Genomic DNA, 26,707 nt, shown 5'->3' on the forward strand with positions numbered 1-26,707 from the left:
TGCAGAGCGAGGAGGGAGAGGACGCCGAGAGCGAAGGAGAAGAGGACGAGGAAGAAGACGAGGAAGATGACATGGAGAATGCTGACGAGGTTGATGATGTAGAGGAGGACACATTGGTAATGGTGACAATTGCATCATCGGTGTAACTTCTGATGAGTCTCATTCATATTATTTTGCGGAAATGTATTGTTTGATATTTGAACCCTTTGGAACTCTCAGTGCAATCTAAAGGTCTTTCCCTTCTCTCTCTCTCTCTCTCTCTCATCCAGGTGTTTGACGAGCCTACCCCCTCGTCTGAGACCGCCCAAGAAGCTCCTCCCACAGAGTCGCCTGTGGCCACTCCCACCATCACTATACAGGAGAGTGACAAGGTAGGCAGCCTCGCTCACAAGACTATAGCCTTAGACACAAGCCTTTTTCTGAATTGTTTGGAACATGACTCCTCGCGTCCACAAGAAGCATTGGAGGAGACCATCTAGGGGGAGGACCCTAGATCTTCTCCTCCAATGCGTTTTTTTCAGTAGGACGCAAGTGGAGGACGGAGGAGAGGACGCGAGGAGTCGTGGTTTCTAACAGTTGAGAATACACCTACGACTGTGAATGTCTTCTTTGTGGAACCAATACCTAAAATAATCTGAAAACCAACCTACTCTCACACCTTTTTCGCCCTGTCTGTCTCTGTCTCTCTCTCTCTCTCTCTTTCTTTTTCTTTCTTTCTTTCTTTCTCTATCTCTCTGTTCCCAGGTGTGTCAGAGCCCTAACCGCAGTGGCAGGATGAACCTCTTCTCTCTCATGCAGTCCATCAGTGAGCTGGATGAGGAGCGAGGGAGTGAACAGGTAAGAGAGGAGGAGAGAAAGCGAGAATAGGAAGTGAAAGAGAGGGAGGATGAGGAGGAGGAGGTCATCAAGCACAACACTGCTTATTTATTTTTCTATACCACTATAGACTTGTCAGTGATTTTTTTTTCTTCCCCATGAGCCATTTGCATGTGGAAATCTTATGAATTGCACCTTTATCATTCCTTGGCTTAGTTGGCAGCCGGTCAACGGAGGTCTCCAGGACAGCGAAGGCGGAGCCATGGAAGGAGGGGTCTGATGCACCAGAGAGCCTGTGTGGATGTTTCCCCCGAGCCTCGCAGCCTACCAGGACCCAGAGAACAGGAAGGGGAGGGGAAGGACAAACCTGAGACTGGGAAAGATGATGAGAAACCTATGGAAGAGCGGTAAAAAAGATGGAGGGAGAGGGAGACGGGGGAAGAGAGAGAAGCTAAGAGGACACACTAATAGGAAGTGTTGAGTTGTTCTGCCATCCTTCAAGCTGTTAACATGAGAGAATTACCTAAATATATTTATATATGGAATTACTTAAACTCTGTAGCATAGCATCATATCATAAGAGTATTTAAGCATCATGCATTTATTTAGTATTCTTTTTGCACATTATTTCTTTTTGGGCTCTAGTATTGTATCACACTGTTCAGAACCATTACACCATATCAGTTGTGATGTGACGGCTCACTGTTTTTACTGTTTATATGTCACTGCAGTATTATTGCACCAGAATATGACGACCAAAGCCTAGTTTCTGTTTAGACTTGGGGTCCGTAGCTGGTGGAGGCAGAAATCCGAGGACGGGCTCGTTGTCATGCATGGAACGGAATGAGGCATGGTATCAAACACGTGTTTGATACCATGCCTCATTCCGTTGCATGCATGACAATGATATCGTCCTCTGATTTCTGCCTCCCCTGGTCCATAGAATGAATCACTGAAGTGAGAATGCATGGACATTTTCTTGTGTATTTCAGTGCTTATCCTACCATCCTACCAAGTGTGGAGTTTTGCTCTTCCTCTCTCTCTTCACATCGCCTCTCCGTGGTTGAATGAGATCTATGCAATAATTATTCCATTCTGTTCAAACTATTTTTTCTCTGTGAATTTGAGGCTGTATGCTTGCCACAGAAGGTTGTTATTGTGTGTATTTTATGCATTTTAGGTGCCTTTTTATTTTGGGGGGGGTTTTAAATGCACATAAGATCCAGATCTATCGTAGTCTGTGAGAATTCTATGATGGTACATAGAGGGCTCCAATTTGCATGAGCAAAAAGTGCCAAAAGGTGAGAAATGTCAGCCATCTTTAAGGTGTAACATCCAAGCTTTCCTAATGGATGTCATGGCTATGTTTAATCAGTAGCGATTAGGGAATGAGATCCCATGAAAGTAATATTTCATTTACCAACGCTGTTTTGGTCTCAAGATGCGTTTTCTAAAATGGAGTGTCGGGTGTGACCCTTGTCTGTACACAAACATGTTACTGGCCTGGGGTGTTCTAGGGGAGTGGACTCACCGATTTTCGCCTTTCCGTCTTCGTGCGTGCATGCAGACACACAACAGCTAATGTCCTACACTGCAAGTCCATTTCGGGGGGGGTTATATTATTATTAGGGAGGATATTTGGAAAGTCTAACTGAATTTTGCTGCGGTGGCAGATTTCCAACAGGCTCCTTTTAGATGTAATATTTCCAATACACTCAGTCCAATGGGAGCTTTGAATACAGCAACTCTCATGTAGTTACCAAAACAGAATAATCACAGTTTTAAAGACGAGCTACAATTGTAGGGTTGTTGGATATTTTATTTGTAGGTATACTTGCTCAGTTTAGCACTATTTGCTCAAGCAAATTGGAGCCCCGAATGGGATTTTACTGTATCCACACTATATTGTATGTCTGGCTTGATGTTCAAAACTCTGAATTATTTGATTTTTGAAGTCAGTTCTGGGGTTGACTCAGACATTTGGGAGATTGAATATTGACTGTCTATAAGCTGTGCCTCCTAGGACCAAGTTAGGCTTGTAATGCACCAAACTGTATGCCAATGTGTTCTAATGTGCCAATGAATATTGGATTATTTTGAGACCAACAAGGATATTGATCAAATGTCCTAGAAGGTTTAAACCTCTGATTTCAACACCCTTTTAGTGATGTAATGTGATTATGTCTGATGTCACACTGTTGTACCACGTAATAGCCTTTCTGTTTGAGTGCCTTGGACGTGGGACCACAGTAACCAAGTTCTTGCCCTAAAAACCCATCAACCCTAATTGTTTTATTTATAATATCTATATTGTTATTTCTCTGTGGTTCTGGCTTTTCATATTGATCAAGGGTGTATCTTGCTTGGTTGGGATGTTATGCAGTATGAACGTGCTTTCTTAAGTGCATGCCTGTGTGCATGTACTATTAGCTTGCTGATGAACATGGACATTTTGTACATGTACCTTTGCATGACTGGGTGAACGTGCAAGCCAATCACTGCCAACTTTGACAGTAAGATGACTGCTGGATGATCTCTTGGAAGTGTGCACTCATACACGCCCCCTTGTGGATGTGAAAGGATTGGACTGGTGTATGACATGGTGAAAACTCTTCACACATGCTTGCACCAATCCAATGCTTTTAAATGCATGAGCAGAAGTGCACAAGTGGCTTAGCAAGTGTTCATCTTGCAATGTACCTGTGAAGGTTGGCAGGAACCCCCAGATGTTCAGGCTGTTTTTTTTTTTTATTGTTTTTTTTTTTATGTATGTTTGTGTTTATTTGGGACTTGATTGATCAAGTGGTACATTTTGTATGGTGAAGTTTTCTTAACTTTCCCTAGTTTACTATAGCCTCAACCATTCTTATTCTTGAATGTTCCTCATGTTGGCTTTCTTGTAGCTCCAGTGATCTTTAGCTTAATCTCCATCTGGCAACGTAAAAAAATAAAAATATGAAATGTCCTCTATGCCACACAGACACACATATTGCCTGAGCCATCCTCTGCTGTTCCACGATCAGATCGAATAGATCAGTGACTTGTGTTATCATTAATGATCTCTGGTCGAGTGCTGTCCTCTCTCCACTGTTTCCAACACACTGTTGTTTACAACTATACTGTATGAGTGAATGAATAAATGATTTTACTGTCACCACATGTTCTTTTTCTGCTTCTTTATTGAATGTCCTTTTATGTTCAGATGAAATGCTTGTGTTGTGGAAGTTCATTTATCACGGTAAAGACAATAAATATTCACTGGGGAATATCATTCAGAATATGGGGTCTTAAAAGATATTTTTGTATTCAAAACAAACAAACATGAAAGGAAACTCAACCCCCTAATTTAGGTCCCTATGTATTTCCGCCGTGGTTCACTGAGGGTGACTCCTCCCTCTTTCAGCGCCTTCCGGAATGACTGCACCTGAAAATGTGAAGGAACCATTTAACATGTGAAATGCATCTCTCTGCTGTTAACCAACAACTCCCAAAAACCTTACAAATACAAACACACACTTGCCTTCCCATTGCCTATTCTCATCTACACAATTAATTAGAGATTAAATGTCTTTTGTCTTCCTTCAAAACAAGTAAAAAAGAATGCATATAAAATAAAATGCATTCACTGGAATCACTGTTTGTAGTTTTAAATCACAGTTTGACTGCTGCTGCCATCATGAACGAAAACTACAAACAGTGTTTTTCCTTGTTTCATATGTCCTTGTGACCCCAGCACCATAAGAACCAACAAAGTGAGTGGAGCACGCCAATTTCCCCTTCTTTGTCTTCTCCCCCCGCCCCATACCCAGATAATCCAGTATTTCAAAACATTTAATCTGGATCAGAATGATCCTGATTATTTTTTTGCATTTACATTTTACATTTACAAATGTATTTGTTGTAAGTCGCTTTGGATAAAGGCGTCTGCTAAATGCCATAAATGTAATGATCATTTTTTTGCTATCTAGGATCAGATCGATCTGTCTGATTTCCCCCATACTACTCAAAATCAACCAGATTATCTGATCCTGGATAGCAAAAAAAAATCTGGATTAAAAATGTGGAAATATTGGGCTCAGAGGTCTGAGGATGAAATGAAAAGACCCAACATTCCATCTCATGCTCACACATCCTACTGCCTGTACTCACAGCATCAGAGCGGTACTGCCAGGGGATTTCACGGTACACCATCCTGGTAATGCCAGCCTGGCAACACCTCTGTGCCAACACTTCGCCCACAGCCTGGCACGCTGACACACAACGCGTGGAACCCAACTCCCGCTTTATAGCCCACTCCTTCGTGGAACAGGACAGCACCGGAACTGGAGAACCACTGGAGAACACCTCTGCTGTCACATGGCTCTGGGAGCGAGAGAACACCAACCTGAGAGGGAAAAGAGGTGTAGAAGAGGAGGGGAAAGGGCACAAGGTAGAGGGGAAGACAGAGAGCGGTTGGACAAGTGGAGGCGAAATTATTGACCAATGGAAAGATGTTCCTGCTGAGTAATGACGGGGAGACGTTGAGACCAGACACACACCTGTGGTAGAACTGACGGTGGGGCCAGATATGTTTCCATCCCTTGTCCTTAACCGCTAAGGCCATCAGCTCAAGGTTCCGTGGGTTTCTGTTGACGAACGTCGGGTTCACGGCTTCGTTGTCATCGGCGGCAGGTTCTGACTGGGGCGCCGTCTGGCTAAAACAACGGACTGGGGGGAGAGAGAGAGAGAGAGAGAGAGAGAAGAAGGGGCATGTAAATCAGAGTAGCTTTGATAACACTACTATGAACGGCTCATGCGAAATCGAAATAAACCGTGTGTGAACACGAGTAGCTCGTGAAATCAGTCGTCTACAATAGCGAGCAAGACATATCAAATGTGCCTCCATACCTGATTTCAGATAGTGGTTGATTGCAGCTCCATTCTGCCCGCATCTTTGTATTTGACCTAGCAACAACCGCACATTTCGACTTAATTCCCCCAAAACAGACATGTTCCTGGTCCCTAAATGGTCATCTGTGAAGATAAAACGTTGTATTTACGCTTCTAACCACTTTAGCGGCTTATTTCAAGGAGAAAGAGACATATATATATAAATAATATGACACAAACAGACGTCTTTCACATGTGGAGCGCCATCTTTGACATATCAGTCACTTCCTCTGTCGTCTTCTGACCCACGGGTCCGAACGGCGGACAGGCGCAGGTGAAGGACAGGAGAGGGGTCCCCTCGATCATCCCAATGATAGATAGACTTTTGGGTTTTTACAATTACATTTATGGCATTTAGCAGACGCCTTTATCTAAAGCGACTCACAACAAATACATTTGTTTCAGTAAATTAATCATCTGTCCATCAGTCATCATAAGATAAAGTAATCAATGCTCAGACCAGGGGCCATAGGCAGTCACAATGCTAGAAGAAGGAAGAATTACAATTTTCTTCTTTCTTTTTTTCAACAGGAGATAAACAGGAGAAGAGGTCTTTAGGAGGGACAGTTAAGATGGAGCCTGATGAGATGCAGTCCTGATAGCAGTGGGAAGCCCGTTCCACCAGCGGAGTGCCAGGATGAAAAGCCGTGACCGAGTAGTGCGCCTGCTGCATGCGATTGCTTTTTTTTGTGTTTCAATATACTTTCTAGTATGTAAGGTAACCCCCAATTTGTGACTAGACGTCAACAATATTCAAAGGTAAAAAGTAGTCGTCTAGTCGCAAATTGGGACTATTAGAAATAAAATAAAATACAATTGTATTTGTCACGTACATCGCAAACAGCCGTAATTGACGGTGAAATGCTTTGGGATCTTGCTCCTTGGTCAACAACAATCAACAATACAATATAATATAGTAATAAAAAAAAGTGACAATAGTAATAGTGCAATAATGTCAGATGTCTACTGAACAAGGGGAGGGGGTGGTGGTGGTGAGGGAGTGACAGTTGAGCAGGGGAGAGAGGGAGCGGTCAATTGAGCAGTCTTATGACCTATGGATAGAAACTGTTCCAGAGCCTGTTAAACCGGGTCTGGATGCTCAGGTACCTTTTACCAGAAGTTAACAGAGAGAACAAGGCGTAGTTGGGGTGGCTGGGATCTCTGATGATCTTCCCAGCCTTCCTCTTGCACCTCTCAGAGTAAAGGTCCTGAATGACTGGTAGTTTGCATCTGTAGAAGTTTGTAAGGATCTGAGGGAAAAATAGGCACTGGCACACCGTCTTAATCACAGAGTGGGTGTGGTGTGACCATGTTATGTCTTCAGTGATGTGGACGCCAAGGAACTTGAAGCTGCTGACTCTCTCCACTGCAGCCCCACCGATGTGGATGGGGGGGCGAGTCAGAGTGGTTAAGGCGATGTTGCCTACCTTCACCACCGTGGGTCTACCCGTCAGAAAGTCCAGGATCCAATTACACAGGGAGGTGTTGAGACCCAGGTCCCTGAGCTTAGTGACGAGCTTGGAGGGGACAATGGTGTTGAATGCTGAGCTGGAGTCAATGAACAGCATTCGTCACGTAGGTGTCCCTCTTGTCCAGATGGGATAGAGCGGTGTGCAGGGCGTAGGTGATGGCGTCATCTGTGGGCCGGTCTATTGGGGCGGTATGCAAACTGAAGAGGGTCCAGAGTGGCAGTAGAAAGGGAAATACAACATTTTTCATATATGAGCATTGAAGGAGATGATGAAATCAGGTAAAGAGGCACATCTGATACGTCTCTAGACAAAAACATACACCGACACAAGACATCAGAAAAACTGGCTTTAATTTCATTTCAGTCCAGAGTTGATCAGTGATCGTGCGAAAGCAGGCATGAGAGGTAAACGAGCAAACACATAGACCCAATGTTGTCGCATCCAACTGAGTGTATTTTAGAAACGGCCCAAGAGACTTCACAGAGTGCTGAGGGAGTGTCGCCAAACCAATTTCTCAGATTCCAAACATGATAACCAGAAGGGTACATTAAAGGGAGACTCTGCGGTATGACGTCACGCCTGTGAAAACCAAGTCACTTTCATCAAAGATACTGTAGTAAGCAAGAGCAAACGAGTGTCCACTCGTTTCACTGCCCTCCGACATAAGATGGCAGAGCACGCGTACGCGCCCATCGCATTCAACTCTACTATGTCATCTTTTCCATGTCTTTTGGAGTTGTAACTTTGGATTTTCACTCTGTCGCAACACGCTCTATTCTCTAATCTGTTGCATCTCCGTTTTTGAAAGTCTCTGGCACAGTCTCCCCCGCTCGTTTTGCTATGACATATCCCAGAGTCTACGTTCAAGGCAAAACGTTTCCATAAAGATGCCACTGTTGTTCATGAAGGAATAATACATCACAATAAGTTAATTTGTTTTGTTCACTTCTGGAGTCAGATTGGATTGAATGACGTGAGTTTCAGTTCCCTTTCCCTAATCATAACCGTGCCTAAATATGACATTCCAGGAAATGAGTACCACAAACCAAATACTGTATCATTTATATACCCATCATAGATCACTTTACCGCCTTTGCTCCTCCAGAACAGATGTCCCTTCTCATTTGATTTCTGCAATGAGCCACAAAAAAAGTAGTGAAAGTGAATAGCAACCTTTTCCTGAGTGATTCAGAATGATAGAATAACTGAGAACGAACGTGGAGAACATCAAAAGGTGTCATTTTCTAATTTGCATTCGGGAAAGACATAGTCCATAGACAAGTCCAAGACAGGAGCGAGAAGGCTAGTCTTTTGATCATTCCACATGGTGAAATGGACAAATAAACAGTCTATGCCATAGTGCAAGTGCATCAATTCCTGAAAGAATTATACAAAAACAGTTTACAGGAAGAGAAATCATTTTGAAATGTGTGGGGGTGCCGTAAGGGCTGAACAAGATTCTGATTGACTAACAATCATAATGACTTAATCAATTTAAAAGATCATATTGGAGAGGAGGCATTGATCAGCGCGCTGAAGGAGAATGGGCTCAGCTTGTACCCTGTTCCACTGTAGAACTTATTCTGGAACTCCACCCTGAGAGAAGGGAAGATGAGAGGAAACCATCAGGCAATATTCTATTGTAAACAATTAAGAAATAATTGGATTCTCACACACACACACACACACACTTCCTCCCTCAACACTCGTCATCCACCTCCCTCCCTCTCACCAGTGCAGACGGAGCGCGTGCAGGAAGGCTGACAGGCCCTCCATGACCAGCAGGATGGACACGGTCAGCACGGCGAAGGCTGCGAAGACTAAAAACAGGACTACAGATCCCACGTAGCCCTGCCAGGTGAGGGCGAGATGCATCACCATCACCCACAGCACCTCCGACAGCTCTGTTGGGACAGACATGGACGGGGAAGCTGAGTAGGAGCCCGCTATGATGCAGAACTGAACACACGTATAAAATGTGTATGCGCGCGCGTGTGCGTGCGTAACTGTAGGTGAGTGTGTAGTGTATGTTAGACTTACGTGCGTGTGCCAGGCTGAGTGCCCACAGTCGGAGGTAGGAGGCCGTGTTGGAGATGCAGCCAAGACAGTACTCTATGGTGTGAATGGCCTGGTGCATAAATACATCTGCAGCATCAAACGTCTACACAGAGAGAGAGAGAAGAGAAAGGAGTATGATTGCAAAGAAGGACAGGAAATATCATGGAGAAGTTCAACAGTAAAGCAGTATGAAGGTGTATCACTAAAAGGAGCCCCCCCCCTCTCTCTCCCTTACCTTCTCTTCCTCTTCGCGAGTCCCTCCCTCCACTTCCCCCTGGTGAGCGTTGATGGAACCATTCTCAGCCAGTAGGGGGCGTCTGTCTCCTACCTACAGAGTCACACAGAACATGAGGCCAAACCACATGTGGATACGGTAGACATACTGTATAGGAATAGACAAATGAGTCCAAGATACTTAAAAACACATAAAACCCGCTGCACACAGGATACGCGCACACACAGACCCACCCTGCCGCAGACACACCAACACTCATACTTACCGCGTGACGGTTTCTCCTCTTGTGTGTGATGTACTCATGGATCGGCTTTCCCAGCAGCAGGACTGGAACAGAACACAGAGCCACAAGCACCAGGACCGTCTGCACTGTCGCCTATAGAGGGAGATGGTTACTGTCACTGTGTCTCTCTCTCTCTCACACACACACACGCACGCACGCACACACACACACCAGGTTGTACTCTGAAATAAGCATAAGCATCTTGTTGTTTATCTATAGACTACTGTACATTTACATGAATTCAGTACCCAATCCTTTATAACAATAAGTACTTTGGAATGAGCATGTTGCTAGCATGTCCTTTTACACACACACACACACACACACCTGTCCATTGTAGAGGCGTGGATTGTCTGCATTGTCTGTGAAGAGGAACATGTCTATGAAATGAATGAGGATGCTGGGCGCGGTGTCAGAGTTGGCGGTTTCAAAAGCGATCCACTTGAACACGACCATGAAGACGAGGTAACCGAACAGACCCAGCATGAAGAGCAGCTCGGGGATCAACACCAGGAACACACTGCTTATCTGGCCAAAGTGTCTAGAGGATGGATGGAGAGAGAGAGAGATAATCTCAAACAATCCATTTCCACAAAATAATATGAATGAGACTCATCACAAGTTACATCTCATCATAACCTGATGCAATTGTCACCATTACCAGAGAGAGAGATTTGTTATGAAAGGAAGGCACGGGAGAGAAAGAGGGAAAGAAAAATATGAACACTGACCAACAAGACGGCACTCACGTGTAATTGTAGAAGGACAAGCAGACTCCGAAGGTCATGTGGATCACCCCGATGATGACAGACATCTTCATCTTGTAGGAGTTGAGGAACGTCAGGTGGTTGTTGGCCATGCCCCAGATCTGACGGGGACACAACACAGGCGTTACCATGGCGACAGTGGGACATGAGGATAAGTATGGCAGTATATATTGAGAGAGAGAGAGAGGGGGAGGGAGACACACACACACAGAAAGACAGAGAAAGAGAGAGAGAAAGAGACACGTACCGGGTCAATACCAAAAGGATATGGGCCAGTAAAGACCCCAGTGACATTGGGGTCCAGAGAAAGGTACTTGTTCTCATGAAGCAAAGCCACACTAAGAGAGGGACAAACACAAAACTCAGACTATAAATAAACACATGCAAGTGTGTGTGTGTGTGTGTGTGTGTGTGCATGCGTGTCCTTACTCCCACTGGCCCGTCTCGAACATGGGGCGGATGTGCCATGCGGAGTTGAAGGGACTAAGACCTCTGCTGAAGCACTCGTTGTAGATGGCCCCCGTGTAGATGGAGAAGAGCCCCATCAGCAGGATCAGGTAACGCCCTCCAAACATCATCCTCCAGATCTGAACCACACACACAGACACACCATCACCATTGTTCCTCAGAATGACAGTGTGTGTGTGTGTGTGTGTGTTACTTATGTGCGTGTGCAAGGCAGAGTGCCCACAGTCGGGAGGTAGGAAGCTGTGTGAGAGATGCAGCCTAGACGTGTGTGTGTGTGTGTGTGTGTGTGTGACTAGCGGTGTTACCTCATTAGTGTTGTTCTTCATCTTGGGGTCCTTCTCCTCCAGGACCATCCACAGAGCAACCAGGGTCATGAGCAGGCCGTGGCCCACGTCCCCAAACATCACCGCAAACAGGAAGGGGAACGTGATGATGGTGTACACCGCTGACAGAAAGAGGAAGAGGGTGTTGACTGGTTGGTTGATTAATTGAATGATACTTCATTAGCTAAATGTTCCCAGGGTCGGTCCACTAGTTAGACGTTACTGAGTGACGTATTGGTACCTGGGTTGACCTCGCGGTAGCTGGCCACCCCATAGGCGTCCACGATGCTCTGGAAGCCAGCCGTGAAGGAGTTTGTGGGGAACAGGGTGGGCGGGGGGGTGGTGGTGGGCAGCCGGTTGTAGAAGGAGTCCACTCCACTGCCACTCTTCCTCTGAGCACAGGTGGACGGACACGGACACAGACACGGACACACAGAAGACGGACGGAGAGATTAACGCATCTTGACAGAACGTCATAAAATGACTGATTCCTTAGCTGAAACAGCATGCAAGAAAACACTACTGAACACGCCTATCTGGCACTGTTCCTCCAATCTAACCTTCCATCTTTCCTTTCCCATTCCCCTCTGTCCCTCCTTCCTTCATTCCTCCACATCCCATCCACTTTTCCTCCCTCCCTCCCCCTCTCTCACCCCTCCTTCTCTCAGGGCGCTCTGCAGTTCGGGCAGCTTGTTGACGGGGCACCAGGCCTCGGCGATCAGGCACTTGTCCGTGACGGAGGGGCTGCAGAGGTTGAGGACGGCCTGGACCGCCTTGCACTTCTGGACCCGCACCCTCCACTGGGGCAGTACCGCCACCACCCGCACCAGCAGCTGCTGGAGGAACTGCTCTGTCTGGGACAGGACCTGGGGATGGAGAAGGGGGAGAGGGGTAAATGTCAGGAAAGGGCACGTCATACGGCTCCCAGTCTCCTTCCCAGACACTTTGGCCCGAATGCGCAAAAGGTCTGGTGGACGAATGTGTCAAACTTGGCCTTCAGTAAGCCAATAGAAAGACGGCGCATAGCCATTGGCATAGCGCCCCCCCTCCTGGCACTGGAAATGCAAATCATTTGTTTTGCGGTTCTGTTTTGCATGCCTCTCCACCAGCACATGTTGCCATCTACGACATCTGCTAGGAAACGACCGCAAGCTCACCATCGCGTGCTAAGTTTGCAGCTCCAACTCAAATCATGTTCTCTTTCATTTATTTATTGTATTTGACTGAAAGAAAACAATACAATTCAAATAAATGCGTCAGTGCAGCGCTGTCAGACTCACCGCTTTGAGATCTTCAATCCTGACCTGCAGTCCCTGCAGGATCTCCTCCCTCTCTGCAGCACTGTCAGGGTATGCAAAGGTCTGTGTGTGGAAGCTGGGTGTGTGTTTTATGAGGAGAGAGAGAGAGAGAGAGAGAGAGAGAGAACAGGTTCAGTATGTTACATGGAACAATCTAATCGAACATATGCAAATGTCACAATGACAAAGTGACAGGTTTACCCACCAATCACAAATCTTCTTGACTTTCTGTCCTATCTGATCTCCCCAATAGGAGATGAGGAACACGGTCCACTGCACCATCTCCCCCTGCGGTTGAATGACAAGCATCAGAGACATACTCTTCCTTCTCGTTCACTACTAATATCAGCATTACTTCACCACTAATATCAGCATTACTTCACCACTAATATCAGCATTACTTCAGCAAGTCCTTCAAAGTCCAAGGTTCGAATACTTATGAAATGCATCCTTCTTTTCTCCCCTCCTTGAAACACTCACTCTCTAACATGAGTGGATTGATGCATGTAAGCTTGTCACTGCATTGCTTTCTCCCATCAAGTCTAGTCAGATCTGTTCCTTCTTCAAGGAAGGGAGGAAGAAAGCATTTATAAAGTATTCGAACATGACATGGCCATTGTCCCCCCATTTTCCTTTCTCTCTCTCTTCCGTCCCTCCCTCCCTCTTTTTTCTTCTCACCGTGGTAGGATGCTCCAGCTTCCCCTCCATCTCTCTGAAATCCACGATGATGTAACCGCGGCACGCCCGCCATAGCAACCGTTCAAACGCAGGCACTTTCCATGGGTGGACCACACCTGCTACAAAACTGCAAAAAAAGACCATGGGGGGGATGAGAGATGAGTAAAAAGAGAAAGAGAAGGCTGAATAATGAAAAAAAACCAGCTTCGACCAATGGCGTTGTTTACCTGAGGTGGACATCCTGACGGTTATCAAACAAGCCTGGAGTCTCCGTGGTAGGGGGCGGAGCCTGTGAGAAGGAACAATTAAAAACTAAAAAACTAAAGAAAAACAACATTATGTAATTCTCAACATCTAACACACCAGAAGGTTAGTCGTGTGTGTGTGTGTGTGTGTCGTTGAAAGAATGAGCAATAACTTCTAGAGTGAAATGTGCTGTTACAAAGATAAGAGCCAGAGGAAACCACAACAGCAGTTAAGAAGCCAGGGAGAAAGAGAAATAGAGGAACAGGGAGGCAGACAAGGAAAGAGAGAATGAGTTTTAGATCGGACCTGTGAGGCCGTGAGGGAGTGGGTCTGGGTGAGAACTCCTCTGTACTGGCTGAGCTGGGTCTGCTGGGCCCTGAGGCTGTCTCTGTTCCGAGACACCTGGTGGGAGAGACAAACAGTATTAGCTGAACTCAAGGCTACCAGAAATATCAGGTGAGGGCTACCTATTGGCCCCCATACTATGAAATTGCACAATTGCTCTTTACTAGACATTCTACGAACTGCTGTTGTTCTATAATGGGTATTAACTGATGAGTCATATGTACATATATTGTTTCATTCTACATCCCCACCCCCCACAATGCACCTCCTTCAGCTCCCTGGCCAGCCTCTCGCTCTCCTCTTCGATGGTGAGCAGCTCTCTGGGCTGGGGGGCGGAGGGCATCGGGCAGGGGGGAGGGAGGGGACCTCGGAGAGAGGACCGATTGATCTCCTGCTCCAGGAATGCTGAGGGGGGAGAGAGAGGAAGACATAAAAGAATATGTCAAAGATCATTTTCATGTGTTTATTTAGGAGGATGTTGTAAATTAAGTGTTTCAATTGAGTGGTAGTGGTTTTGGTGTTTGTGGTGTTGGAACTGAGTGATGCTTGAGACTCACAGAATGTTTTCTCGAGTTCCTCACATCTTCTCACCTCCCCCACAAACTTCCTCTGAAAGGCGTTCGTATTTGGATTCAACTGATTCAATGCGCATGGGGGAACACAAGAGGCAGAAAGTTATTCACAAGAAGTTAACAAAGAAAATTTGATACCATGTGATTTAAAGATATTCAAGCCAAGTAAGAAGGAAATTAAGAACCAGCGTCCCTCTGGTACCTGAGATGGGCTCGAAAAAGATATTGAAATAGACTTTAATCCCATGGAAAATATTACAAATATACTCAAGGGCAGGATCTCCACAATAAGACACCAACTGGGCTAACTCACATCTCTGAACTCCACCAGTCCGAGTTCTCCCAGTTCACTGACACAGTTGTAGGCTGATCCAGACTGGAGGAAGAGCTGCACCAGGCAAACCTCCTCACTGCGGAACAGTGAACCCATGGCCACCTGCAGAGGGCAGAAGACTGTTTGTTATGAAAAATAAACACCCTAAGCCTAGTTTGGACTGAAGCAGAGGGGAGAGGGATGGACTGAATACAGGACAGATGATTGAAAGGAAGTCTTGAGGTCGGAAATCAGGAAAGAAGAGTTGAAATGAGGTGGTAAAAACCAGATGACCACAGCCACTGCTGGCTATGCATCAGGAACAGGTGACTGGTGACAGTTGGGGAAAAGGGAAGCAAGAGTGCCTTCCCCCCTCTGACTAACTGAACATCACACGTACAACAAAACAGTGGAATTTCCAGTATTGTGCAGACTGCGGCTCCCAAGTTCAGTAACTACTGAAATTCTGACAGCAGGTCTATGCATACTGCATACTCCCACAAAAATCAGTCAGAAACTTTAAGGGCTCATCGCCAATTTATGATGTGGGATACGGTAACTTACTGAAATTTCAAGGACATACTGAAAGCACAAAATGTGGGTGCATAGGTTTCGTTTTTCATAGAGGCCCGCCACATGACCGTCCGGAGGACAGAGAATACGTTCACTAACTTGATACACTTGTACCAATTCCGTATGTTGTCAGATGTCGCATTGTATCCAATAGTAGTTGACAAACATTACTCTCGTCGAAGGCACAGAAACCTTCGCGAAGGGTTGGCAACAATGTTTCAATGCATTCCATTACGCAAAACATCTAAATCAACAGTCAGGGTTAGTGTTGAGGGGTCAGCAAAAAGTTTGCAATACAATGAAAGCAGCTTCACAACTTGTTGACTCACCATTGAAGAGAAAATCTCAGAGCGTCTACGTTAAACCTTTAAAACGTTACCTGCTTTATTTGATCTGTCGGTCTCGGTGTTGGTTATAGACCGGTCACCGCTGAAGAGTTGGCCGGGAAGACTTCAACAAAGACAAATCTGGTTTTGACGGAATCCTCGATAGAACCACAGAGTTATGACTAACACTTCCCGTTCGCTTGCTCGCTCCGTAAGTCACGTTACTTTGGGTTCTCACGTGACTGAAAGCATACGTTTTTAATATTCATATTCTACAAGAACGGGGGGGGGTCATATATGTGGCCAGATCACTTAGGGCTTCAACCCATGAAAGTTCTGGGTCCAAAATCTCTCAAAACAAATCCTTCCAAAACCACACTGCTACAACATGTACAAAGAGAGCACACAATGCCTTTATTGTGATCAAAGATATACTGGCCCTCAGACAAGCTAGAAGACAACTTAGGGCAGACTACATTCCATTGATCAAGCAAATAGCTCAACATTATTACAAAAATGTCATTTATTGTATAAAAGGGTGGAGAAGTATATGAGGAAATGATGCGTTAAGAGGCAAAACTTACAGTTGAAGACAAGAGAGAAAATACCAGCAGAGCCAATCATATGGCCGCAACTGAAAAGTAAACTAATGGGAGTCGCACAACATTGTTTAATGAGAATATGAAGAGAACATGAAAATTACTCCTGCACCCGTTCTTCCTCCACCCTAGGATCCTAACTAACTACAGATCAATACATTTCAAATGAACCTAAATGTTTTATGATCGCTGGCAAAAAAAATGTCTGGAACTCTCTGGCTTAGGCCTCACATTTCAGAGATAAGGACCTCAGTAATACAAGAAACATCACATCATTTGATATAAAACCCACATCTGCATGGTCACCAGTCCATTTTTCCCCCCAAAACGGTTGTGGTTCCAGTGTGAGCCCAATTGGTCACACAGGTCTAGTTCTAGTGAGACCGAACCACCTCCACCTATTTTATAGTCCCCCCCCCCCTCTTCCTCCATCTCTCTACCCAGTCTACAGGCTGTAGAACTTGAGGCTTCTGTCCATTCCAGCGGAGGTGAGGAACTGAGCATTGTCTCCGAATGCCACACCAGTCACAAGTCCAGTATGGTCTGGAAAAAAGATAGACATGATTTAGATGACTCACCATAGAATAATACATGCCATTGACGAGACTACAATGAACACACAAGGTCAACTATGAACACACAGGGACAACTGAGGGTTGTACGTGGAGAAGACTGGTGTGAGGGAGGAGTTGTTGTTTTTCCTCACCAGAGAAGTTGAGGACCTCAGACCACTGCTTACAGATGTAGACCCTGATGTCAGATCCACCCACGGCCAGGTATGTACCACTCTGGTCAAACACCAAAGACTTCACCTGAGAGTGAGAGAGAGAGAGAGAGAGTGAGTGTGTGTGTGAGAGAGAGAGAGACAGAAAGAAACACAAAGAGTGAGTAGGGGAGGCAGGAAGAAGAGCATGAGTGAAATAAAACATGGAAATCTTCACCCCCCAAAGCAATACTCTTCTCAGTAACCCATTGAGTTAATTCGAAGACCCATATCTGTCTGTAGAGAGAGATGGAAGAGGTAATTATGTAACAGAGGTTTATTGGGTCTTACCTCATAGTTGTTATCCAGAGCAATGGTCTTGAAGTTCTTCAGTTTCCTCAGATCCCACAGCTTCACAGAGCTATCCTGGGCCCCTGCAGCACAGAGGGAGACAGGATCAGATGGGTTTGTTCCAAACAATCCCAACACAACATCTGGATACAGCTGTATCCCAATGATCACATGATTCATTCACAGGTTTTACAACCTTACCAGCAACATTACCAGTTAAAGTAAAATGACACTGCTCTCAGGTAACGTATGTGTGTGTGTGTGTGTGTGTGTGTGTGTGTGTGGGGACGACGACGACTCACCTGTGGCCAGGTAGTAGCCGTTCTCAGAGAAGGCGATGGAGGTGACCGGGCCAGAGTGGCCGGGGAAGTTGGCCACATTGGTGCGCTCCTTCAGATCCCAAATCTTAATCTGGGAGTCCGCCGTCCCAGTCCCGAAAATAAGACCATCAGGGTGGAACTGAGCACAAGTCAGAGCTGTGGAAAGGGAGAGACAGAAATGTGTGTGTGTGACACAGGGAACTAGCATCACAGCACAGCAGCTTTCCAACACGTCTGTAGAGACACTTACCACAGCCAGCGGCCTCATCGGTGACTTTAGTAAGGACTCGGCCGGTCTGGATATCAGAGAAGGCCCAGTACTGAAAGAAGAAAAAAGATGAAATCATAATGGACTCCTAATCAGGGCATGTGAACTTTGTGAGTGAGTCTATGATAAGTGTTGCAACACCATAGCAGACTCAGGGGACTGACACGAATGGACTGACCTGGTCCTCGGAGGAGCTGAGCAGGTAGTCTCCGGTGGCGTGGAGGGAGAGCCCGGTCACGCCCGCCTCATGAGCTCGAATCACCTGGACACAGTTGCCCCCGGTAACAGACCACACTCGGATGGTGCTGTCCGGAGAGGCGGAGAACACCACAGACTGGCGAGCAGAGAGGGAGGAAGGGAGGGAAGGAAAAGATAGGAGAGAGAGAGAGAGAGGTGTGTGTGTGTGGGGAGGATGTCAAGTGAAGAGAGGGAAAGAAGTGGAAATCAAAACGTAGTTAGAGCAGGTTAACAATCTAACCGCAGTAAAAAAAGATTTACCAGTTATTTTATCAGCCAAGTCTTTCTTAACTTAAAGTTTTCCTGTATACAAATTGGTCTGACAACCTCTATATGACTCATTTTGATGAGTTTAGATGCTTGAAACCAGGACAGGTGTAGAAATGTACTGGGTACCTGGGAGGGGTGGTAGATGACAGAGGTGACCTTCTTGGTGTGACCCTTGAGGGTGGCGACAATCTGCTCCTCGTTCTTATCAAACACCACCACGTTCTTATCAGCTCCCCCTGTCGACACACAGACGGATGAAAGGGTTAACAGAGACAGACTCAATATCATCCGAGGGGGAATTCAACAATAACAGCATCCATTCTCTAACTAGTTACGGTGGATGGATAGATTCAGTGCACAATGTCCACTATCCTTGACAGATCTGTTTAGACATAAAAGAAGGGTGAGAGAGGGGTACCGGTAAGAACTTTGTTGGTGTCTGAGGGACACAGATCCAGAGACAAGATTCCAGGGACACTGGCGCTGTGAAGACCCTACAGAGAAGGGAACAAGCGGGAGAAAAACATTCACTATACGTACAAACACGCACAAACGTCACCTTTTGTGAAAGGCAAGCAGCTCGGTCCGACTACGTAGGCATCAGTACAGTCCAGACAGACAGATACTGGACAGACAGTAGTACTCACAGCATGGGAGGCCACTTGGCGGTACTTGCTCAGGTCCTCAGATCTGACCAGGTCCTCTGGCACGGTCTTGCCCCTCTGGTTAGAGAAAGAGAAAGAAGGAGAGAAAAAGAATGAAACGGAAGAAATAACGAGTGGGTGCACTGAAAAAAAGAGAGTGATCACACATCTTTGCAGTCCTTGTCATGACACACACAGCTAACAAAATTACCTTCTTTCTCTCAGTGGTGAGAACAGTGGCCTTGTCTTGGAGCTGAAGACAGAGGAGTAGCAGAGAGAGAGATGGGGGGGGGGGGGGGGAAACAGTGAGAATGGTTAAAATGCAACAAATGTTTTGATACCTGCCACAAAAATGTTACACACTTGTCCACTTATTTGCCATCTAGACGATCAGCCTGCACAATCATGAACACATTCTCACAGAGGAGGGTCGCGGTGTGATGACGTCACAGGAGGAATAACAAAGAGAAAAATAGCTCTTACCTTCTGAACGATCTCTGGGGTCATTCCCACCTGCTCGCTGATCTCCATGGGCTCACCACCAGCACCCTGAGAGAGGGGGAGAGAGCAACAGTGAGACTGAGGGGAAAAAAGAGAGAGAGAGAGCACCCAATGTTGTTTTTTTGATGGATGGGAATCGAGGACAATCACTCACCACAGAGGCAGGCTGGGAGGCGGGGGTAGCATGAGGGGCGATCAATCCGGCTTGAGGCTTGAGTGTGGCGAGAGCTGTGGAATGACAGAGGGCAAAGAGTAAGTGTACTCGAACAATAAACTATTAAAAATTGTGTGTCACCACCATGAAAAACACACAAAATGATCGCCTGTCTGAGCAGACTTATTCATTCTGGAGACCGAGGATGGCACAACCAATCATTCTAAGACATATGCTGGTACTGAAATTACACAAGGTTATTGTGTAATTGGTGGTGTGACAGTGTTACAATTAATATTATTCTATAACAAACATGTTTTCCAAATTGTAGGGTTTATTCATGTTAACAAATCATGCCAAAGGCATGTTGTTTGCATTTTCAGTTGTTTGCACCGCTAAACATATTGAGTTCCGATGGCTGTCGAAAGAATCAAGAAAAAGGGGCGAATCTAACCTTTCTAACCGTGCCAAATGTGTGTCTCAACTCTCAATAATGAGCGAAAGGTAAATAAATCCAGGAGAAATCCACTCCAGAAGTGCACTCTAACCCATTTTTTAATGGAATGGCAGCATTCGACTCGCAAGTCGTGGCTCAATCGAAGGCACCACTAGGCGTTTTTTTGTCGGACATTTAGCGAATCACATATAATGTGGCTTTCTCTTACCCTCTCTGGCGGCGGTGACCTCCTTGGTGAGACGGGCGATGACTCTGCAGGCTGCGTCGTGCTGGTACAGGGCGTGAGAGAGCTCCTGGCGCGTCGTCTGCAGCTGCTGCCTCAGAGTGAAACTGTGCAGCATCACCGCATCCTGAGAGAGGGAAAGAGGGAGAGAGGGAAAAAAAGTTGCCATTCCATAAAGGTAGAGTGGTATGCATGTATACATTTTCCAACGACAGACGTGTTTGGAAGCCTTTTAGCTTCACATTGTTAGTTCTTGTCACTCACCCACTCATCTTGCAGGGACTTGAGTATGGCAGGTATACTTGTGGCTGAGGGAGCCTTTGGTCGAATTGGGTGAGAGACTGCAAGAAAACAACATAACACATTTAGCTCACTAGAATCACGCACATCTTTGCTGGACTGCAAAGTAGTCACCCTTGAACGCCAAAATCAATATCACAAGGTGTTGCCACTGTTGTCAGCGCATCAGTGCAGTGATATTCTCACAATGTGATGTAACCTATATAGTTTACTATGTGTGCATCTTGAACGTCTGTCTGTTTACCCTTGATGTCAATAAGTTGCTCCTCTGACAGCGGTTGACCATTCATGGGGTCTGCGCCATTCTCCGCGATGTACTTCTCAATCAACCGGCGCTCAAATACCAGGTTCGAGACCGGGGAGACACACGGGTGCTCCGGGACCTCATTGGAAACTGCAAGATGCGTGGAGGTTAGTGATACTAGTCGGCACCATTGGCCCGATGGACTCAAGACACACAAAACATGATCATTGATTCATTCAACTGCCTAGTATCTAACAGGTATTCTACGTTACTGGAAACGGTGGCACCAGATAGCTGCGTTTTAAGTCTACGAATGGTTAACAACGTTAGCTAGCTAGCTAGCTGGTTAGCCACCATAGCTAATGCTACCTCCAATCATTATGATGGCAACTTCAACTTACTTGCGCAAACCAAAGACATCTTTCAGGTGCACGTCTCTAATTCGCAGTTGGACACTCTTTGTTGGCTACTTTTCAAGGTAAGGGCAACTATCGTGCCTACTTTATTTTTGTTTTGTTCAAGTCGGCACGCTGTCGTTTCATTGCCGCTTCAAAGACCTTTGCATTCTGGGATAGTATCAGTCATCCAACGATGTCTTCTTCTCCGTTTTGCTAAAGATGCCGCACAGTGAAACAGTAACAACACTCTACCGCCCCCTACTGACGTTTATGCGCAATTGTATCCTCTTGTTTTTTTTTTAGCATAGTCACAATCAGAAGGCTTAGAAGGAGAAACTAACTATTATGTAATACGCTTGTATCTCAGCTAAAGCGATCTGGTTATAATATAGATACAGAGGAAAAGGTCAGAAACCTATGGACATGACAAGCCTGAAATACTAAAGTATCATAATGCGATTATTAAGAGGAATAGCACAAGAACTAGAATCCTAGAACTAGAGTGTGATCTATTGCCCACAGATACCATAATAAAATCCTATTCTTATAATCGTAGGAGTTGGCTAAAGCACATATTGATCTGGAGTCAAACAAATTACAACAGTAAGCCCCCTAATTCGTTTTTATTTAATTAATTAGACTTAATCTGGTTACATAATAGAAATATTTGGACACTATACAAGAGTGAAAAGAAAATAATCCACAAAAACAAATAATGTGACTTCCCACATCATACAAAACGTTGGACAGTAGGCTGTTGGAAAGACACTCCAGAGCAGTTAACGACATGTAAAAGTTCATATACAAAGGACAAATGATGATATTTAGTGGAAATCATATAACAAATCTAAACATATGCTCATAATTGAAATCAATCAAAACCAGTTTACCTTTCTTTATGCTTCAGTTCAGTCAGAGGCTTCTATAAACAGTTAGTGTGCACAGTCACTAATACATATGAATGGGTTAAACATATGTAACGATTTATTTACGTAATTACATTAATTTACTTGATTAATAGTACCTAACACATTTGGATATGCAGTTGGATATGCAGTAAAGTTTAGAAACCACTGCTATGTCCTTATATGGTTCTCTATCTTCCAATGACTCATCTTTCCTCTAACCTTGCCTGCCATCCTTACACATTTCCATCAAAATCTATTTACAAGAGCAAATATACAGCTAGTACAGGTTACAGGTTAAAATGTGTGGTCCTGAGGGTTCAGAGGTAGGTACAGCCGTAGGTGGAGTGAATGTTGAGAACATTACCTGTTCAGGTGTCTAGAGTACACGGGTGCAAAAATGTACGATATTGCTCATCTCATGTTTAAAAAAAAATTAAATGAGAATAATATCAAATGATTTCATACTAACACCAAACTGGTCCAGGATTCTGAAAATGAAGGCACTAGTGAGAAAATCAGTCATGAACAATTTCACCACGTACTGGGTACCTGTCTCTATCTATCCAGTCATCTCTCCTCCCTCTCTTTACTTGTATTCAATCCACTCTGTGCTTTATAAGAAGTTGAGTTTGTTGGAAGTGTAGACGCTGCAGGTCTCAGAGGTATCTATGTCCAGTGGAAGGGTGGAGAAGTAGTCTTTTCCTTGGCTACATCTCTCTTTAGCTCCCTCCTTTTTGATCTGGAACTGAACACAGTCTTCAGACGAGTGGAGGCAGTCTGAGCTGGCCGGAACAGAGGAGGAGATCTCCCTCTCCCTGCCATCAGTACCCTGAGGAACGAAAGAACCATGATGAGAAAGGAAGGAGAGAGAGAGAGAGAGAGAGAGAGAGAGAGAGAGAGAGAGAGAATGAGAGAGAGACCAAGAGAGATGTTTTCTGTTGGTGTAATGAGGATGCACATGCTCGCACACACACACACACACACACACACACACACACACACACACACACACACACAGGATAGAGTGTGTTTACCTCAGTACTGGGAGTGTGAGTGGTTGCAGTCTCAGCTCTCAATGACTCAGAGGAGGGCCGTGGTCCACTGTCCACTACAGGAGTGTAACCCTGATACAAACACAAATACACATTTATTCGACATGGAAAATAAAACACAGTGGAGAAAGACGAGTCAACATTTACAATTTCAAAGTCTATCTACCATATGTGCAGGGCTGGCGCTCCATTTTCTTGGCGTTCCCATCTCCTGAGACTGACTGTAAATACCAGAGGACTGGGGACTGGGCTGACTGCACTCCTGTTTACAACATGAACAAAACACTAAATATCACAACCACTGTATTCTGCACAGTCACAGTACAGCCATTATTGTCATTCATAACGTCCCCTTACCTGGATGTTGACCCTTGGAGGGTTAGCTGCTGGGGCGTGGCCAGGTCTCAGACCGCTGATGATCTTGGAGATGCTGCAGTTAGGGTAGCGCTTCATAAACAGGATGAAACCAGCCAGCGACACAAACATACCCGAGGGGACAGTTATGGACTTGAGGACCGATCGCCATCTAGCTGTTTTATCTAGAAGAAAAGACAGATGAGGGAGGAGGAGGAGGAGGACACACACACGCACGCGCACACACACACACACACACACACGCACACACACACACACAAGCTGTCACTCACCAATGACCTGAAGAAAGGTGGAGGACACCAGGTTGCCATCCCGATCTTTGATGTCGTACGTCCCGTCATGCTTTGTACTCAGCTTGCTGATGACAACCTCGTTAACGGTACCGTTCCTGCCCAGCGAGACAAGGTTCCGGTACCGGTCCTGCTCCACTATCTTCCCATCCCTGATCAGCTGCACAGGGGAGCGGAGGGTTCGGGAGTCAAGGGGCCCGTCGGTGGGGTGCAGGGTAGGGGTAAAAATGAGGTGGACATGAGTGACAGGGAGAAAGAGGGGCAGGTTTAGAGACTCCTTAGTGAAGCGGGTCACATTGAAGGTATGACCTGCACCCATGTGAGGGTGATGACGAGAGAGAGAATGGGAAAGAGTGGAAAGGAAAAAAGTGGGGGAAAAAAAAATAAAAAATGGAGGCGTGTCAGAATGAAAGGAAAGGTCAGATAGACACAAACATTGAGTTTAGATTTGGCCATTCGTTTGTGAGATTCCTCTCAAATCTTATTTCACTTTCTCTCCTCCTCCCTCAGCTTTCCACGCGTCTCTCTCTCTCTCTCTCTCTCTCCCCCATCCCTCCATTCAAAGCGTCTTCCGGTGCTCACCGTTGACAGTGAGAGTGCTGCGAGAGAGGATCTTTCCGTTCTCGTCTCTGAGGGTGTAGTTACCCTGGTCCGCCTGGGTCAACCTCTCAGCCACCCAGACTTTCCCATCCTGCTGCAGCCTCCCCCGCCCCCCCTTGCTGGCCTCAGGGTCTGTGCGGTTCCACACCACTACCGGCTGGTGCTCAGAGGGGGAGCCCCAGGGAGAGAACTCCAGCAGGGAGCCATCTCTGGGGATGTTGTGCTGAAAGGTCTCCCCATATCCCCGTCTGAAGGTTTTTATACATTCTGAGAAAGGGAGGGGACAGAGAAAGAAAGCGGAGAATATGAAATAGCATTACAATCCACATTTTCCACATAATACAATCTTATAAACTCAGTTGCAGTAAAATAAAACAGAGACAGGAAAAGGTGAGGGAGAAAAAGAGGGAGAGAAAGGCAGGATAAGGGAGGTGTACCTGAGACAGTGAGGCGAACAGTCTCGTAGGTGAATCCAGAGGGCAGTTTGATAGAGTAGAGTCCTGCGTCACTATTTGTGACTTCCTTCAACAACAGTGTCCTATCTCTGGTCCACTCAAATCGAGGGTCCTTCAACTACAAAAGAACGACAATGGAGGAATTATTCTGACTTACACACACACACACACACACACACACACACACACACACACACACACAACCACACACACACACACATACACACACACACACACACACACCACTGAACCAGTCACTCCCTCACTCACATCGTTGTTCTCCAGTATCACTCTTCTTGGCCCACGGGGAGAGTTAGGGGTGAACGTCACAATCCTTGACCTTGAGTAGACTGGCAGTTGAAACTCCCGGCCGGAACACAGTATCTGGTTGTCTTCATTCCCACCTGAGAAGGAAAATGGTACAATATCAACTGGAGAGGAAAAGGGTCAGGTCGCCAATAACACATTCCTGTCCGGAATTTAGAAGGATTCACATTTTGTGGAGGAACAATGACACAAAACTCACCTAATGAGAAACCTAGGAAGAGAGGGAGACAAAGAGAAGCTCTATTTAATTATTCAAACATATTGCTCAGACATAGGCAGACACTAACTATAGTCACTAACTGTAGCTCTCTGCTATCAAACAGAAAAACTTACCAAATGACACAGAGACTTTGAGGAGGACACTCAGTAGGACACACAGGGGCATGTTCTGTGGAGAGAAGACAGTTTGTATGGGGATAAATTATATCTGGGTGGTTAAGTTAACTTGGATCTAAAAATGTTTTTTTGCCCATTACATGCCCATTACATGTACAAAAATCATTTCAAAAACAGATTTCATTGTTGGTTATGTTAAGGTTGTGGATAGTCTGTTCAAATTCTACTCCAATAATAAAGAAGCAAATAATGAAGAGCAGACATAAACAGGATTGTAGTACTCAATATTTCATCTATCAACATAGGCCTCTCCTTGACTTTGGGAGGTTATTACAGACACTTATTAAAGTGACACAGGTGAAAACAGTACAGTATACTGTAGTGTACACAATTGTTATTCTTCCCCACTCCTTAACACCGAGCCAACAAATACTGTTCTCATCAATCACAAACTCAACAGCACACGGGTGCAAAAAGCCTATTTCACGGATTATTGTGTCGGATTATGCTGTATTAATCGCAGCCTTGACACATTATTGCCATGCTTATACTGCCCATGCATACACTGTTATTGACGGCATACTGAAACGACAGCAGAATTAGTTCAATCATTTCCAGGAGTTATCTAATAACATGACATGCAGACATCGACTTACCTGTGTTAAAGGTAAAACAAATAACAACAAGAGGTCGGCCTACTTAAAGGCTATTTTTAATTATCAAGTGTATTATTAGACAGGCTAGCGGATTTTCTTTCTCCTCGTATGCGCATGAGCGAGGGTGTGTCCTCCTCAGCTCTCAGTGCGTTCTACGTAACCAGTAGGGAGGAGAACGTACAGTAGTCGATTGGCTGATTATATGATCTATAAATCACCCTATTAATTATATATTAATTACCAATAACTAATGCTTATTAAGCACTTCATCAAGAAGTGGTTATTAAGAAAACATGAGGTGTTGCCACTTTACAATAAGGATCACAAAATATGTTCA

General features: G+C 45.4%; 5 protein-coding genes across 7 annotated transcripts in view; 1 reads left to right on the forward strand and 4 right to left on the reverse strand.

The window, feature by feature from the left end:
* LOC310816403 (protein phosphatase Slingshot homolog 3) overlaps positions 1-3,975 on the forward strand; it is an 11,399-nt gene extending 7,424 nt beyond the window's left edge. For all 3 annotated transcript variants that reach the window (XM_083686583.1, XM_083686582.1, XM_083686581.1), the window contains 4 exons: positions 1-116; positions 270-371; positions 745-837; positions 1,033-3,975. The exon at positions 1-116 is cut by the window's left edge and continues 53 nt beyond it. In XM_083686583.1, the coding sequence (XP_083542709.1) occupies positions 1-116; positions 270-371; positions 745-837; positions 1,033-1,227 (506 nt within the window). In that variant the 3' untranslated portion in view covers positions 1,228-3,975. The remainder of the gene's footprint in view (positions 117-269; positions 372-744; positions 838-1,032) is intronic.
* A 10-nt stretch (positions 3,976-3,985) lies between these two features.
* Positions 3,986-5,962, reverse strand: mrpl18 (mitochondrial ribosomal protein L18). The gene is made up of 4 exons (XM_083686586.1): positions 5,704-5,962; positions 5,355-5,523; positions 4,966-5,200; positions 3,986-4,240 (listed from the first exon to the last, which is right to left on the reverse strand). Exons 1-4 carry the CDS (start codon positions 5,804-5,806, stop codon positions 4,163-4,165), a joined length of 585 nt encoding a protein of 194 aa, XP_083542712.1. The 5' UTR covers positions 5,807-5,962; the 3' UTR covers positions 3,986-4,162.
* A 1,588-nt stretch (positions 5,963-7,550) lies between these two features.
* On the reverse strand, positions 7,551-15,884 carry LOC310816003 (V-type proton ATPase 116 kDa subunit a 3-like). Its single transcript, XM_083686000.1, has 21 exons — positions 15,756-15,884; positions 14,804-14,926; positions 14,476-14,554; positions 14,184-14,323; positions 13,880-13,975; positions 13,555-13,616; positions 13,328-13,454; positions 12,855-12,937; positions 12,632-12,725; positions 12,005-12,217; positions 11,593-11,743; positions 11,334-11,473; positions 10,990-11,147; positions 10,808-10,898; positions 10,543-10,661; positions 10,121-10,334; positions 9,776-9,886; positions 9,511-9,603; positions 9,258-9,378; positions 8,950-9,121; positions 7,551-8,813 (listed from the first exon to the last, which is right to left on the reverse strand). The coding sequence occupies exons 2-21, from the start codon at positions 14,918-14,920 to the stop codon at positions 8,720-8,722; spliced, it is 2,475 nt and encodes an 824-aa protein (XP_083542126.1). The 5' UTR covers positions 14,921-14,926; positions 15,756-15,884; the 3' UTR covers positions 7,551-8,719.
* Positions 15,885-16,093: 209 nt separating this feature from the next.
* On the reverse strand, positions 16,094-21,548 carry LOC310816004 (pre-mRNA-processing factor 19-like). The gene is made up of 16 exons (XM_083686001.1): positions 21,375-21,548; positions 20,974-21,123; positions 20,694-20,770; positions 20,415-20,556; positions 19,750-19,823; positions 19,578-19,643; positions 19,306-19,347; positions 19,098-19,172; positions 18,869-18,944; positions 18,577-18,686; positions 18,122-18,277; positions 17,926-17,995; positions 17,658-17,831; positions 17,356-17,438; positions 17,008-17,113; positions 16,094-16,844 (listed from the first exon to the last, which is right to left on the reverse strand). Exons 1-16 carry the CDS (start codon positions 21,391-21,393, stop codon positions 16,747-16,749), a joined length of 1,518 nt encoding a protein of 505 aa, XP_083542127.1. The 5' UTR covers positions 21,394-21,548; the 3' UTR covers positions 16,094-16,746.
* A 539-nt stretch (positions 21,549-22,087) lies between these two features.
* On the reverse strand, positions 22,088-26,565 carry LOC310816493 (uncharacterized protein). Its single transcript, XM_083686725.1, has 10 exons — positions 26,371-26,565; positions 25,700-25,766; positions 25,322-25,455; positions 25,034-25,169; positions 24,579-24,863; positions 23,979-24,305; positions 23,689-23,870; positions 23,498-23,593; positions 23,314-23,403; positions 22,088-23,108 (listed from the first exon to the last, which is right to left on the reverse strand). Exons 2-10 carry the CDS (start codon positions 25,761-25,763, stop codon positions 22,893-22,895), a joined length of 1,530 nt encoding a protein of 509 aa, XP_083542851.1. The 5' UTR covers positions 25,764-25,766; positions 26,371-26,565; the 3' UTR covers positions 22,088-22,892.
* Between the last annotated feature and the right edge of the window lie 142 nt (positions 26,566-26,707).

Source organism: Argentina silus (genome assembly GCF_951799395.1).
Source record: "Argentina silus genome assembly, chromosome: 15".
NCBI classification, from domain to species: Eukaryota; Metazoa; Chordata; class Actinopteri; order Argentiniformes; family Argentinidae; genus Argentina; species Argentina silus.